This window comes from Thunnus albacares, chromosome 11, assembly GCF_914725855.1.
Source record: "Thunnus albacares chromosome 11, fThuAlb1.1, whole genome shotgun sequence".
NCBI lineage: Eukaryota > Metazoa > Chordata > Actinopteri > Scombriformes > Scombridae > Thunnus > Thunnus albacares.
Genome location: NC_058116.1, coordinates 14,524,264 through 14,541,497, shown reverse-complemented (window position 1 = coordinate 14,541,497; position 17,234 = coordinate 14,524,264). Strand labels below are relative to the sequence as shown.

The following is a 17,234-nucleotide window of genomic DNA, read 5'->3' as shown; positions in this document are numbered from 1 at the left end:
GCGGAAGAGATTTTGCTGAGATGCAAATGAAGCTGGGAGATCCTCACAGCAGTCTTCTGGGTGGTATAGCTCTGCTCAGAATGATTTCTACCAAACAGGAGGAAGCACACAGCACCCAGCAGTATTGACTACCAGGGGATTCCTCCCAAGCAGATGTATAAGACTGGATGGGGATTAGCCACCTGTACGATATGAGACCAAGGGAGGTACCACAGCATCAAACAGAAGAAGGTCTTCCTTGTGTGCAGCATCTCAACATTGCTGCTTTTTCAGATGATGGAAGGAAACCAGGTGGTGTCAGAGTGTTTGAGATATATTCTCATCAAACCCTTTTAGAGGAAAAGACTTCTGTGAAATGTGGAAAAAATGTTAACACAGTTATTATGCAGCATTATAAGTAAAAAAAAGAAGCAATTAGATTACAAAAGAAATCTACCACATAAAAGCAGCACTCCTTATAGAGCGCCAATCCATTCAATTGGTTTCACTGACACTTCAGTCGAGTGTTGAACGCACTTTTATTGTTTAGGTGTCAAATGTAACAGTGTCACCATTCAGAGAGGGAATAAAGAGTAAATGGTCACATAAAAAAATATAAAATCAACAATGAAAATGGTCACACGGGGAAGAGTCTGGTTCCCGTGGCAACAAAGATGTACAGTTGAGAGACAGTGTCCAGATCCAGACGTGTATGTGTTTGGTTTGCACATTTCCACAGCCTATAGTAATCTCAAACAATGAAAGTCCTTTTTTTTGTTGTTTACTAGCCATGCATACAGTTGACAATTCCACATGTGTTGAGTCAGTGTCTTTGTAGGAGCTGGCACTTTCAATACAAAATATTTACACTACTTTTAGTTATTCTCATTATCATCGCCGTCATTGTTACTATTTGTTACTATGAATTTGAATACTCTGAGCACGAAAAGAATGAGATCAGGATGTTGGAACTCTTGAGCACCCCATTTCATATCAATACCGGAGGAGAAAGAGAGAGAGGAAAAAAAAGTAAAGTATGACAAATGTTGGCATCTTCACTTTAAATGTCACCCATTCCTGCAATAGAGTTTAGGGAGATCGTCTGTAGAGATATTCAAACACTGAAAGATGAACTCTTTGTCCCATCAGGGTGAAGCAGTTAGTTGTATTACTACTCAGCAATCTGCTGTCATAGTCTCCCGGAGAGGAAAACAAAACATCACACGATATGTGAAAGACTCTGCTAGGTTTACTATTATATCTCAAAGTGAGAAAATAGGAAAAGAGATGACTGCACCAATATTTCAAGAAAGACACTGACTTATCCACCATTTTCTCTCCATTTCTTTAAACGACTGGGAAAGAAAAATATATATATACGAAAATGGAGGTGCTTTCAGGTCACCTCTTTGGTTCAGCCCTGTGATGAGTAGAAAAAACCTCCCAACAACTACTGCACAAAATAAGCTCGGAGAAATTTTGTACATAAATCAAATACTCCTCCATGTTTTGAGACAACTGGATCCCAGAAATCTGTTATCAGGTTTGCGTACAGTAGCTACTTGAAACCGAGTAACAAAAAAAAAAAAGCATCTTGGTGTTCTGTGTGAAATACAAACAAAACAGAAGAAAATATTTTGTAAGAACTCATTTGCCATGGCAGAACAATCTAAGCAGTAAGGATCCTGATCTGTAACTCTTTGCTGATGATGAGATTTTTTCCCCCCACAACTGAAAAGATAGAAACAAACAAAAGAAAGTAACATAAGGCGAGGGCATGTTCCTTTTTGTCACTTGTCAAATTTCTCTTGCGGCAAATTCCTGGCGTTCTTCATTCAAAATGTACTCATTACTCACATGTCATAATTATTATGTCACTGCTGATTTTTATGCTTCGTAGAGTTAAAATCCATCGCGTTCAACCATGAATTTATCTTCCATTTAACTGCCATGTGCGTGTGTGTGTATGTGTGTGTGTGTGTGTGTGTGTGAGATTGTGTCTAAGGGTGTATCTCTGTTGCTGCAAGTCGAAGTAACTTCCTCTAAGTAGACTTTTTGCCTGGCCTGTTGCTGGAGGCCCCGGGGGCTATTGTATATTGCAAGAAGAGCAGCAGGGGTCATCCTTGTCTGGCTGGGCAGCGTAGTCCATCTGCCGAACAATCTCAGCGAACAGTTCGTCTACCATGGTTTTGCTCTTAGCCGAGGTCTCCATGAAAGGGCAGCCCCACTCCTCGGCCAGGGCCTGGCCTTCGCTGGACGACACCTCCCTCTCGCTCTCCAGGTCCACCTTGTTCCCCACCAGAATCACAGGAACCTTCTCGTACCTGAGAACAGACACAGACCCACATCAGGTTGTCAGGGGAAGACACGCACACACAGACACACACACGAATAAGAGATACTTAGCAAAAACGTATGCTAAGGAACTGTGTCGAAGCAATCAGTGAACTTACTGTGCAGCTTAAAAAGAAAGGCAATTACCCGTTCAGGACTTGGTGCAAGCCTAATGCCACCAAGGCTTTAATTGCATCATTAAATAAAAATTTCACTCCTCGCACATGAAAATTCTTTACATGAAGTCATTATTTAATTATCTATAATCCCTAAATTTCATCAGGCCATCCAACAGTCTTTCTTTTGGGGGAAACAATGGACAACCCTGCCTCATTTATTCATTTTCTTGACCTGCTTCTTCCTGTTCAGTGTCACGGTGGGTAACAGCCTGACCAGGCAGTAAGGAGCAAAAGGTGGGGAAGCATCCTGAACTTGGGAAAGCAATATAGACAAAATAAATACTGTAACAATTATCCACCATTATCTCCAAGGGTTCAAAATCAGGTAATAAAAAGTCAAATTTTTGTTATCAAATTGATAGACTTTAACATCATTGAAGCATTGTTCATTTACATATCAAAAATATATAAACCCAATTTATTTAATTATTATTATTTTATTTAATTTAATAAACCAAAATTATATGGAGCAATGATAAATGATAAGATTTTTCTTCCAGCCCTTCCATTATCTACATAATTTGTCTGTGTGCGACCAATTACACACTAATGAGAATAAATATGAAATCATGGTTAAAATATTAGACATTTTCTGACCACACTTATTGTTTTCTGATGGTTTTGGCATTCCATACTGAAATGCCAAAAAAAAGAAGAAAAACAAAACAAAACACTATCTTCTTTTTCCCTCTTATAGTCTTACCAACGCAAGGCAATTTAATTTATGTAAACTTAAAGTACTAATTTGTCATCTGTATCTCTCCCTCGAGGTTTATGCTGCTCATTTCCTTACAAGTAAACTGTCATCTCCTCTCTCTGTGACTGATTGCTTTAAAGTCAGTGTTTCACTATAAAAATAAACACAGACACGTCTCTCTGGTTCTGTTTTGAGTGTAAAATAGTGATGTGATTGACAGACAAATGCTGACTGTTAACTGGGGCTTCCAGTAATTCCTCGACTCCAGCTTTGAGGCCTCAACTTTCAAATCACGAGTTTGTACTAGTTCTGTCATCACACATCAGAAACAGAAAATGACTTCAAAGACAACACTGTACAAACATATAAAACAGGAAAACTCTATTTTTGTAAAGACAAAAAAAAAAACCTTTTGGAATTTGAATGATAAAAAAACTGGTATACTCAGATTTAAATATGCAATAATACAAAAATCTTTATAAAAATACAATCAGCAGTTCATTTGTGGTTTCTCATCACCTTCTGGCTTCACTTTCTATTACAGATAATATTTTCTGAGTCGTCATTATAGCCCGACTGATACAGGATTTTTGAGGTTGATACTAATATTGATATACAATATTTGAGAGGTCAAAAAAAAATCAGAAGGTGATACATGGCTGATATTAATTTTCTTTACACAACTCATAACATAAATAAATATTATTGATAAGGTTCCCTTAGATTAGTTTTTTAGCGATAGCAACTGAACAATGTTGCTAAAATAAATTCAGCACTTCTGTGTGGTGGACAAACATATCTTTGGCATTTCTGTTCTTCAATTTCCTGTCTTATTTTTTTGTCTGACATGTACACTGATACCAATAGGAGCTGAGATTGGCAGATACATGGCCTGGCTGATTTATTGGTTAGGCCCTTATCTTATTGTAATTGTACTTTGTTAACATGCAGTTAACAATAGCAGGAATTAAATATTTTTGTAGGCATGAGGACAAAGCATCTGACCAAAAATCAGGTTAAACAGAAATGTTTTAGTAAAAGAATGCAGATGTTTTTCAAGGCAGATCTGTAAAAAACAAAACAAAAATGAGACTTAAGGAAAGGTGATTACAAAAGAGAGTTGGAGCTAGGAATGTTAGCAAAGGTTGACAATCTTTCAGTATGTCAGTTGATTTTAAAGAGCTGGGTTGCCCCCCACTACTCTAGTCTACAAAATAAGCCTTCTCAAGATCACCTACTTGGCCAAGTTGTTTCAAAAAGCTCAGTTGGGTGCAAAATACAGACTCATTGTGGGTGGGAAGCCAAAATAGAAATAAAAAGATATGTTTTTAAAAATGTACTCTGGTTTACTTTTGTATACACATGGTTTTTAACTGTGGGAGGCAGCCAGAAATATGCAAGCTTTTCACATATTGAATCGAGGCAGGACCTTGTTGCTACGAGGCAAAAACCACCAAACCTCCACGCCGCCCACCCTGCCTTGTGTAAGTATCTTACACGTCTAACGCCTGACCCAGAACAGATCAGAAAATGGGCAGTACAGCCTTGACCTCTGAGGGTAGGAAGTGGCCATAATCCTTTGAGCTCTGAACTCAGTGCCATGTTGCTGGAGCACAATATGTCACTGTGGAAGCGGACTACTTAGCAGACAGCCAGAGGAGATGGTCAGTCATATTAAATAGGCTACTGCACAATAATTATTCAAAGGACCAGGTCTGACGCAGTTTCACCAATAATTGCTACATCGGTTTTGATACTGGGGAACACGGTGGGCCTCTGAGGCATTTTGTACACATCAGAAGAAAAACATCAGAGACAACAGAGAGATAGCAGATCATACGTATTCACATCCTTTGGTAAACAACAGGTTATTACTTTCATCTTTATCTGTATGTGAGGATAGCGAGGAAGCGCTTTCCATCTGTTAGACCCATCGTTTAAATGTCACTATTCACGACAGAGTAGCAACATCTAACCAGTATCATGCACCCGAACACCCATCAACATCATTAGGGTCTTCAAATGCTGCCCTCGCTCTATGAAATATACATGCTCCTAAATTATTTACAGAAAGAAAATCATGCTCATCCCTGATCGCTATGGTAACAGGTATACAAGGAAATGACTAACGCTGGAGATACAGAGAGGATGCAGAGGTAGCAGCTGTAATACTTTTCCAAGTCAGGCAGTCTGAGCATCTCTGAGAGGCCAGGGGCTGCAGGTTTCAGCGTTAAATAAGCTTAAACTTGCTCAGAATAGGGAGCCGACTTTGATCTACTCATGAATACATTATCCAGAGTGAACTTTAATCTGAGCTATCCTGTTCCCAGGATCGGCTCGCCAGCGAAGAGGAACTACCAGGATTCAAGAGACAATCTCAGAGGTTGGTCGGTCAGTGTGTAACAGAGAGTGTGATAGTGCTCTACACGCCCGGAGGGAACTTGTATGAGAAAGTGCAGCTTATGCTTCCGAACTTTAACATCCAGTGCCCAGGTCTCACTTGCTGCAGTCCTAGTGTCAATAAAAACAGCAACACTGTTAAATTCCCTCTCTACCTTTAACGAAAAAAAAACAAACCCTAAACATAGTTGTGGGTGTGCAGATTGAAAGACAAAACCTTTACTTTTATGGCTGCACCAATTTAGGAGAAGCCACAAGGGGTGCAGCATTTACTTGGGGTAATGGTGCCATTTGGGTGTTTCTTTTAGGCTCCAGGCTGTGGTTTTAGCTCAAATCCCCACACTCTAAATCTCTCAAGGAGGCCTGTGGCGGACCAACTATCTTACATATTATCTACCATCACATGCTGTTTCATACCTGCTCTCACTTTCTTGCCCTGAATGTTATTTACTCCGGAAAAAAATAATGGATGGTTAGAATAAGCTGTAATGATAAGTGTAAGGATTCAAGCTCCTAAAACGAGAAATAAAAGCAAATGATCACAATTATCAATGAATAACAGTAATTACTGTCATCATTATCATCACTATCAAATTATCCACTCTGATCTTTGCCGTAACACCTGAACAATACTTAAGACATGACGTGAACAACAGTGAATCTAACTGCGTTTATTGTCAGAGCTTCCTGCATATCAAACCTCAGATATCAAGTGAAAGAAACTACATATAATTATCAGTGTAATAGGAATAGTTATAGAAATTCAAGTCAGTCATAACAAACACATGAGCGTGCTGTGTATTTTTCCTCTTAACCATAATAGAGGATTTGGCTTGGTCAGCTGTATGCAAGTTATGTAGCTCTTTTGGGACTCATCATTACAGGAACACAGCACAAAGACATCTGGTACCAAAGAAGAGGGGTCTATATATAGTCATAATAACAGAGGAGGAAACCGGCACTCCCAGGAGGTGTGAGACGGTGGCTGCCACGGATACCGAAGCTCCCTGGGCCTCAGCGTGAAGGGTGTCGGCCGCACTGTGTCTGGCCCCCCCGATAGTGGCTTTTGCAAGGACACGGGGCTTGTCCGTAACACAGACAACATACAGAGTGGTTTACACGGTTTAAGACAAATGAATAACAAAGCCTGATTGTGCTCACGCTATGACACAGGCAGCTCAAACAACATGTCATGCTTTAGCCTTCAGCTTCCGAGCCTGACAGCGCCCCACAATGGAGCACTCGGACTGCAAACACCCATTCCCAGACACACCTTATCTATAATGCATGATGCATCAACTCACATAGGCCTCGCTGACGGATGGTGGAACCCAAGGGCCCAAGAGTCTCAGGATTTGGCTCTGACCATCAACGGTCAAGACGAGGGAGGAAACAGGCTTTTGAGGAGGGTCTTCAATTTAGTCAGTGGAGAGAATTCAGCTGAGTCAGAGTGGCAATAAGCTCATCTCTTTTGGCTCCAACATCAGGGTAAAGACAGATTTAATCAAGAAAAGATTGCTGGATTGTCTTCTGTAACCCCATGACAAGCATAAAAAGATAAAAAGGATGAATGATTAGAAAAAAGACAATATCAGGGATAGTCATACACACTCAAAAAGTCTCTATTGGATTCTCCCAAGGTTGTAAAAACTAATTCTCTTTTCCCATTTCCTTCTAAATCTGATGCTATTCACAGATGATAGAGACGCTGGCCAAGAAATGTCAAACTGTGGAAAATAAATGAGTAGTGAACTTGACAGACTGTAAAGGCTCCTCATCCTTGGATCTGATGTTGTACATCAATGATAAAGCACACTACGAGCTCCCTGGGGGTAATTATTCCGTCTGAGACAGATTCCTCTTCTTACAAGACCGAAGCGCAAAGTGCCACTGAAATGGAAATTTGTTCAGATTGCCTTTCAATAGAATAGTGGTAAGAAAGGAGAGGAATAAGCTTTTAATAGTTCACAGACTCATTCATACGCTTTACAACCACAGAATATAGCCTCAGTGACTCAGACAGCTTCTCCTTTGACGTCTGATGAAATGATTACTCTACATCAATCTCTACATGTTGCTTAAGAAATTACATTAAACTAATATACAGCAATGTTTTAGTTTGTTGTTAATACTTGATAATGGACAACTTACTTCTGCATGTATGGATAAATTTATCGTTTCACTCCTCAGAAGGCGCACGCTCATGCAGTAATTGGCAGCATGTCACGACTGGCTTTGTGTTTGCTTGTTTGTTTGCTTATTTTTATTCACTGAATGCAATGGCCTGAGAGATCAATGCGTGAGAAGTAACAAAAAAACATGGATTTGACAGCTTTGTTTTTACCGTAGACAGTGTTCCACCTCGTGGAAACTCTGAATAAGTTGCCCAACCCAACGTACAACCAATACAGCATAGATTTTCTCCTGCAGTGGAGTAACCTTCGGGTCAGCAACCCTCACTCGGATCTAATCTTCCCCAATCTCGACTGTTCTGCAGATCAATCCAGTGGAAAAGGGGAGCCAAGAAGACCAGGAAGCGAGATAAGCGTGGTGGAGGACAACAAAGACTCAGAAAACAATCTCTCCTGTATTCCCCTGCCTTCCATCATTCTATCAAACATGCAGTCTCTCCGAAATAAAAATGACGAGTTGCAAGCCCATGTACGATTTCAGCATGAATTCAGAGATGCGTGTTTACTGGTGATTGGTGGCGACATGGCTTTCGGACAGATATTTGGACAAAGAAGTGGTCATTGACGAGTTTGGTGTGCCTCGACTGAGATGCAGGTGTGACTGACATGTAACGAGGTGGAGGGGTTGCCTTTACATGAATCAACGATATTGCAAAAAATGTTCTTGTCAGAGAAAGACTGTGCATAAAGATGTTGAATTGTTGTCTGTGTCTCTGTGCAAGTTTCCTCAAATATTTGTTTTACAGATACATGTACACAGTTGTATACATTCACCCAAGAGCAAACTTGGATAAAGCCTTGGAGTCTATACCATAACCCAAAGACTGCAATCTATATCTCCCGGTGCGCCAAATTTAGTCCTTGCCCAGTCCTTAATCACTGTTGTTTGAAAAAGACTTTTAGAGACTTTCATCAATATGTTACCTGCCTGACGAGACACAACAAGATGGTGGACCTGTGTTACCGTTCTGTCAAAGGAGTGTACAAGCTCTACCCCTGCGCCGCTGGGTCGGGCTAACTACAAAAGTGTCCAGCTCATCCTGTCTTATTGCGCTGCCCTGAGGAGGGGAAAAAACCCTCATCAAATGGACTAAGAACTAGACTGATTATTCTATCCTGAGTCTACAGAGCTGTTACGACTGTGCAGACTGTGGTATGTTTAAGGAGTCCTGTTCTGACATTGATAATCTTACTGATTTTGTCAACTGTTACGTTTCCTGCTGTGTGGACAATGTAATCCCTGATAAGATTGTGAAGGTGTACCTAAATAGTAAGCCATGGGTGACAAAATCACTTGACGTCGAAAGAGGTATGCATTTTGGGAGGGCAACCTCTCTGAATGAACAGGTTGAAAAGGGAAGTGAAATTTGAAATAAGGCGTGCAAAGCAGTTACAAAGAAAAGACAGAGAGGGAGCTTAGGAACAACAGTTTAGGTTCTGCCTTGGACGGTATGAAAACTATTGTTGGCACAAGGAGCAAAAGGAACTCTAAGGTTGTACTGAAGGGTTTCAGATGTGAAAAACAGCTTGCACAAGAGTTCAGTGAGTTTTACCTGAGGTAAGACACCTCCAATTTCAGGAAAGTCATTCTAGAGCAGAAAACCAACCTATCCGACAGTGGTGGCATCCCTTTTGATGAAGGTGCTGTGGTCAATATGTTTAAACACTCCAGAGCTAGGAAAAGCCCCGGGCCTGACAATATAGGCAGACACCTGCTCATATCCTGTGCAGAGCAACTACGTCCCAACATTTTCCAGTTGTCCCTCAATCAACAGAGTGCCAAAAATTTGGAAACAGTCTACAGATATCCCAGTAGCCAAACACAATCACCCAAAATTAGTAAATGACTTCAGGCCAGTGACCTCCTTAGTCATGAAGTGTTTTGAAAAACTGCTGAAAAAAGAAGCCTTAGAAAAACAGAGAATCTTTTTGACCTGCTACAGTTTGCTTATAGGGCTAAGCGAGGGGTAGAGGATGCCACTGCTAATCCTGCACCTTGAAGGTAGTAAAACACATGCTAGGATTATATTTGTTGATTTTTCATCCGCTTAATTTAATCCCACATTTTATTAGACAAGCTCTTAAAAAAACTTTGACCTTGATTTTAACATGGTGGGCTGGATTCTTGACTTTTCAACTGACAGAACTCAGGGAGTAAGCTGATGAAAATGATCATGGTCCTGTTGTAGATGATTTTGTACACTGGTGTGATAGGCTGTTCCTGCAACTAAATGTGGCAAAGACGAAGGACATGCTAATTGATTTCAGGTGCAAGCCCTCTTTTCCTCAGAGCACTACCATCAAGGGGCAGGTGGTAGAAGTTGTAGAAACCTACAAGTACCTTGGCAGCCTGACTGACAATAAGCTAAATTTTAACTCCAACACAGAGATGCTTTGCAAAAAGGGCCAGCAACAACTGTCCTGCCTTCATAAACCGTCAAGGTTCCATGTTGATAAGACCCTCATGTCCCTTTTTTACAAATCCTGCATTGAGTCTGTATTAACATTTTCTGTAATCTGCTAGTATGGCATCTCAGCATCAAGGCCAAAACCGCTCTTTCCAAAATAGTGAAAGTCAGCAGTAAAATCCTAGGTATCCAGCAAAGTAACCTCACTGACCTGTATAACAGACAGGTAGTGCGAAGGCTAAGTACATCCTATCAGTCAGTGCTTACCCCCTTCACTTTGAGTTTCAGATCCTACCCTCTGGCTCCCGGTTCAGAGTTCCCCCTGTAAAGAGCAACAGATACAAGCACAAACACTATTCATTCCCACCGCCATTTCCCTTCTGAACTCAGGCCAGGGGGGTAGATAGTAGTGATGGTGACGGTGGTGATGATGATGATGATGAGGGTTGTGACAATGTTTCACGATGCTGCTGACCTTGGCTAACTATGCCAATTTTGTTTTGTTTATGATGACATTGTCAGCTACGTTGTTCACATAAGGTTGTTGAACTGTATTTACATATCCATGTTGTATTTATATTTGTAAAATGTTGATATCGTAATTGATGACCCGAAATTTAGCACTTTATTCATGTATGCAAGTCTATGATTGGGAAGGTCAACTTGTGACCACTGTTGTTTTCTCCGAGTCCACAACATTCACTCAAAAAGGCTTGCTATGTTTAGAGGAGGTGGCTCAATTTTGTGCTACTGGATGATGAACCTGGCTTAGCTGAGTATTTATACTGCTCATTTCACCAAAGTATAACTAACTTGACATAAAATGATGTTAGCTCATCCCATTTCACTCAAAACAGAAGCAGTTTGATTTATTTCCAGAATAACTCCTCATGAAATCGGATAGTAACGTCTAACATTTAGTTTTACCCTGAATTTGATATGGGAGGCTTTATCTGGCAAAACACTCTAATGTGGTAACTCCCAAAACAGCAGAAACAACTTGTTGGTTATTTGAAACTTTTCACTTGTACAACCATCCACTGTGTAAGGCCTTTAACACCGTTAACCGTTGAGTAATCGTCACTCAACTTAAGCACAGTTCTTTTGCCCAGTTTTCACAACAGACAAAGACACAAATGAAAGAGGATCTTTCTGGGAGAACTGGGAGACATGCTGCTCTTCCATTTATTGATCTTGAGCCTTTCAACCAGTTGGCACGACATGAACAAGTCCTGTTATGGTAACTCTACAGTTTGTACCCCTTGGTACAATGTCGAAGTGAGTGAGTAGACATGCAGCTTGAATTACTAGTATTTACACAAAGAGCTACAGTTAGGGTTCGTCTAAGCCATAACTGTTTTCTAAATTAATCCATAGAAACATGCACCTGAAACACCTGCAACTACAAATCACTGCAGTGCAAACAGCACGGTTTATCATGGTACCCTATTTCACCTCCTTCTTCTTCACTATCCTGTGAAGCCACCAATCACAATACATCCCTGGTGTATAGTTAACTGCAGCGGAAGTGAGGAGTGATGAGGTCCCCCACGGACATAGCCAGGCCAGGGTATAATCATGTGCACCCGTGGCCTCTGAGCTAAAGCCTGCCTGTGTCACTAACAGCAGGTACTGATAGATGCTGACAGGGTTCAGAGTGAGAGCGACACACAGCAGCGCCTCTGACCTGAGCGAATGCCGATATGGTCATGACGGGTCGCCAACATTTTGGCAGCATGGAGGGACAGGCAGGCAAGAGAAGCAGTGACAACAGTGTAATATAGAGGACCAGTATGGCTGCGGCAGTTTTATACAACGCAGTCACATTTCCTGAAGACAGAAGTTAATCACAATCGGACACCTATCTTTTGCTTGAGGGTTATAAAGGAAAATTTCACCATTTTTCAACTGTTAACATCACTTTCTTTCATCGGTCTGAGTGGTGAATACAAGGGGTTGTTTGTGATGAACTGTGCTTTTTTGATGTCTCCGATTTTTTCGATTACTCAACCTGTCTTCCATGTCTTCCTCTACTACAGTTATTGATTTTAGTGATTTCCCAAAATGCCTTTCAACTTACCCCAGGGGACATTCCTGAGCCTGTGCATATATCTAATGTTGTGTATCATTCAAAAATGTTCAATAGTGGTGCAAATATGTGTGTGGTGGGATGTTAACTAGTATCTATAGTGTAGAACCTTTTTTTACGTTTAACAAATAAGCCAAAGTTCTTGAATACATACAGTATGTTGACTTACACAAACAACCATACAATGTTGCATTTAAAATACAATATTAAGATTATTATTAAATTATTATTTAAATCAACCAATATCAGATAAAAGAACAAATAAACAAGACAGAGACCAAGACAAAGCATTCAGTGCCAACTTTTGTTAACATTACAGTTGTCAATACATCATTGGTGTTACAGATACAAGTAGGTTGGTATTAGAGCTGCAATGATTAGTCGATTAGCTGTCAACTACTAAATTAATCAGCAACTATTTTGATAATTAATTAATTGTTTAAAGTAATTTTTTTTAAGAAATAATGTCAAAATTCCCTGATTCCAGCTTCTCAAATGTGAATATTTTCTGGTTTCTTTAGTCTTCTATGACAGTAAACTGAATATCTTTGGGTTGTGGACTGTTGGTCAAAACAAGGCATTTGAGGATGTTATCTTGGGCTTTGTGAAACAGTGATCGAAATGTTTCACCATTTTATAGATCAAACTAATCGATTAATCAAGAAAATAATTGACGGATTAATCGATAATGAAAATAATTGTTAGTTGGTACCCAAACACAATTGGAGACCCCATCCTTACATATGTTAAAATTACAAGTATACATTTAACTTAACTTATAATCACATTTGTGTGTTTATTTATTATCATTTGTACTTTTGGCAGCAAAAGAAGCGATGACGATTAAAAAGAACTACATACAGTATGTAGGTTCCGTATTGATCTCTAAGGGGTGTATTAACAAAGTCGCCAAACAGTATGTGCCCAATCCAGTCAGTTCAATTGATTTTCATGTATGCAAGCATATCAACTGAAAAAGGGAAATGCATTTGTATCAATGTAATAGTACAATATGAGTTTATCATATACACTACATTTACAACCTCTCAGGAACAAATACAGTTGTTACCTTATATAACTGCTGTCGACAGAAGCTGTGAATAAGATAAAACTGTGTGTGTAGGTTTAGAAAAGGCTGCGTACAAACAGCTTTATCCTCATCTTTAATACTTCTAGTTGGGTAAAGCAAGCCTTCCCTGATCTTAAACATAATCTTTCAATGAAATGTACTTTATTGCAAGTTTAGTAGCAAGTAAAGTTTGCTGATTTGATGCTGAGGTCTCTAAACCTCAAACAAAAAAAAACAGAAATTCTCTGAATCACCAAAGAAAATATAAACGGATTGCATTTAGCGCTTTACAATTTTGCTTCTCATTCACACGTTCACACACACACACACACACGCACACACACACACACACAAATGAACCCTGTTAAAGGAAAACTGCATACTGAATGTGGGTCACAGCTTAATAACTGAATTTAAAAAACTGTCCGTGACCTGACATTTCCAAAGTAACTCCATTGATTCAAACATAATCTCAACTTTTTTTTTTTTTTTTAACCGCACATGACATATAGACTTTAGAATTAGCTATTGTGTAGGAGTAGCGTGTGAAGTGTGATGTTTTTGCGACAGAAAATAAATTCTGCTGTGACGTTGGAGAACAACAACAGACTGTGTGTAAAGTGCGAAATCACACAACAGCCAGGCCGCATCTGGTGTGTGAGCACACACACGTATATCTTAACATATAAACACACACATATTAACACACTGAACATACTTCTCCCTGTTCTCAACTCATATGGGGGAACATGTTGGCCTCATTATTTCATCTGGAGCCACAGATTTATGAATGTTTATTAAGTGTGTTTGACAAAAGTCTAAATCCAATTAGGTGACAAATACTAAAAAAGCACCTGACAAAAATGAAAATGCAAAATCTGTATGAGGACTAAATGTCATTTTCTGGTGATAGAATGTAACAGCAATCGGCTCTGTCCTCATGCTGAGCTGTTATCTAAAGTAATAAGCTACATTAATAAACAACATGAGCTGCAAGCTGCACTGCTTTAAATATGCTTCCTCATTGGACAGCCTCGTCTCTCTGGAGCTCTACATTGACTGTTACACATTCCCTGACACCTACAATGACTGATGAACTCACACAGCCCAATGCGTGCCGCCTGTAACACACAGAGAACAATCACCAATGATTTAACCAGCAGCATCTGTGACACTGTCTGTTAAAGGTTTTATAACATCATGCCATGTCACCAGGTGAATGTACAGTACAGTATGTCTGTGCAGTACATTGGCCTAGAGCTAAGAAAACACCAATAACATGACGGCACCACCAAACAGCCTCAGCTAACCCCTGCCGTGTATCAATCAGCAGGCTCACGCTGGTGACCTCATATCTGGATCATCTCTGTTACGGCGCTCAGACATCAGACAATCTCACACTTTCAGTTGTGCTGCTCCTCCTAAAGAGCTTGTGCAGCTTGTTAATTAAAAACATGGCTTCTCCTCCGCAGGAGCCGGGTATGCTCCCCCCCCCCCCCCCCACCCCCCCAACCCCTACAGTATTTTTGAAGCTCTCTGCAGAGGACCTCTGTTGCACTGAGTCCTGGGTATCCCCGGCCGGGTGTTTCACAGAGGTTGCAGCATCCGGCACACAGTGGACATACAGAACAGCAGCTTGGCAGATTTACAGACAGTATCTAACCTGTTATGACTGGATGACAGACTGGCCTTCACAGAGATGATGGACAGGACGGATCAGCACTGTTTCCCTGTTAGTATCTGCCATCCCTAAGGTGTAACCGCCTACAACAAAAACACTACAAAGTGTGAAGAAACACTGAAGAGATGAAGTGACTCTTAGAGATGCTGGGACTGCAGTGCAAGGGCATTCGCCTATCTTAAGAGTTCAAAGCATTGAGGGTGAGACTGGCACACCAAAATAGAAACAGGCATGTGGTGTTGTTCTGTAGTCTGTCCTGAAGATGCACAGCAGATCTCCATTCAAGCACAGTTCTCAGACCAGGCCTCGGCCCATCGTGAAACTACAGGGCCTCTTAGGCCAGCTCTATGTCTGAGGAACAATTAACATTCATATTGAACAGTTTTGATATTATTTCTGTGCATCATTTCACCAACCTTTTCACTCTTATGATCTGATCCCTCATCGGCTTTATGTCCTGGAAGCTTTGCTGGTTGACAAGGCTGTAGACCAGTATGAATCCTTGGCCGTTTTTGATGTAAAGGTCCCGCATGGAGGCGAACTGCTCGGTACCAGCGGTGTCAAGGATCTCCAGCACCGAGGGTGAGGAGTCCACCTCGATCTCCTTGCGGTAAAAATCCTCTATGGTGGGGTCGTACTTCTCAATGAACGTCCCGGTAACAAACTGCACAGTGAGGGCGGATTTCCCGACCCCACCGCTGCCCAGGACCACCACTTTATACTCGCGCATCGTGGATTAAATCGAGTCGTAAAGGTATCAATCTCCGCGCGTCATTGAAATGAACTCAAAATGTCACATTCACCATTCGTGTCCCATATTGAACGGGTTGTCAATAATACAGTCTTTGCTCGCCGCTGCTCAGCTATGGCAGAGCACAAAGACTCGCTGCCCCAAGATGGATTTCATTGTAGAAATTCCCCCATGCAGGCCAGACACTGACAGCTAGACGAGCATCCGAGGACTGCAAATGTCCAAAAACGTGCAGAGGGAGGAAGAAAATATCGGCCGATGATGTGGAGCGTGCGGGTTTTCATCTGCTTAGCTCACCCTTCTCTATGCATCATAAAAAAACAAACTTGCTCCATCGAGGGAGGGCAGTGGAAAAACGCTGGGCTGGCCCCGAGAATGAATTGCAGGCGCAGTTTTTTTGAAGCCGGACGCCGCCTCAGAAAAACAGCGCAAACTAAAAGTATTTGGACACTTCATTAAAGAACTTGCGCCTCTTTGTTTCTTTTTCACCATCTCTGGCATGTCTCCGCTTCCCCCTCGCTCTCCAATGCAATCCCCGCCGCCATACTCTCGGGTGGAGACCCAACACAGCCGCTGCGTAACCAGCCGGTCCCCGCTCGGCTGCCGTACCGAGGCAGAAGGCGTGCGGATCCTCCTCCTCCTCCTCCTCTTCCCCCCCACCACCCCCCCGAAGCTCAGATGGATGTGCGAACAGCCCAATGGCTGCCCGCCGCTCTCAGTGAGCCTCGCTTGCGCTTGAATGGGAGCCGCACGCAGGCAGCTAGTGAAATCCAGCGGTTACATTTCCGTTCATGTGTTAAAATTCCCATCATTCGGTTGCCCCAGTGACATCCAAAGAGAGCTCATCCAATCACAGAGGCGGCCGAGGATGTGTATCCAAGAGGAGGAAAATGCGCCGGATGCTGTTGCTATGGTAACGCTGCATTTTGTTGCTGTCCAAAAAATTGAGTGTGCTGTATAAAAAGCTGCTTAACCGTGTAAAGTGGAGACATATAACAATGTTTATTGATCTCTATCAATGACATATTGCAACCCAGTTGACATGTGGGGAATAATATCTAAACTAGCAAAACTACACTACATGAAACTGAGAATTTATTAAATAAAACGATGAAGCAAAATGAAAACGCCTTCTGTCTGTGCTTTATGTGTGGGTAACCACATCCAGCTGTCTCTACAAGAAATTAATACAGATAATAATAATAATAATAATAATAATAATAATAATAATAACTTTATTGATATAGCACATTTAAAAGCAGAGTTTACAAAGTGCTTTGACAGATGAAGCAAAAACAGGATACCCAGAAGGCAATATAACAACAGAAAGCCAAACAGTAAGGTCCAAACAACAGCAAGACAGGTAAAGATTATGTCTATCCACTGAGAGAGAGAAGAGATTATTTTCAGTTGTGAATGGATGAATCAGATTTTTTAGCCTATTCTTACAAGAGA

At 41.1% G+C, this 17,234-nt stretch overlaps 1 protein-coding gene across 1 annotated transcript; it reads right to left on the bottom strand.

The window, feature by feature from the left end:
• Positions 1 to 499: 499 nt before the first annotated feature.
• On the bottom strand, positions 500 to 16,852 carry LOC122992599 (ras-related protein Rap-2a). Its single transcript, XM_044366445.1, has 2 exons — positions 15,445 to 16,852; positions 500 to 2,303 (listed from the first exon to the last, which is right to left on the bottom strand). The coding sequence occupies exons 1-2, from the start codon at positions 15,756 to 15,758 to the stop codon at positions 2,066 to 2,068; spliced, it is 552 nt and encodes a 183-aa protein (XP_044222380.1). The 5' UTR covers positions 15,759 to 16,852; the 3' UTR covers positions 500 to 2,065.
• Positions 16,853 to 17,234: the final 382 nt, after the last annotated feature.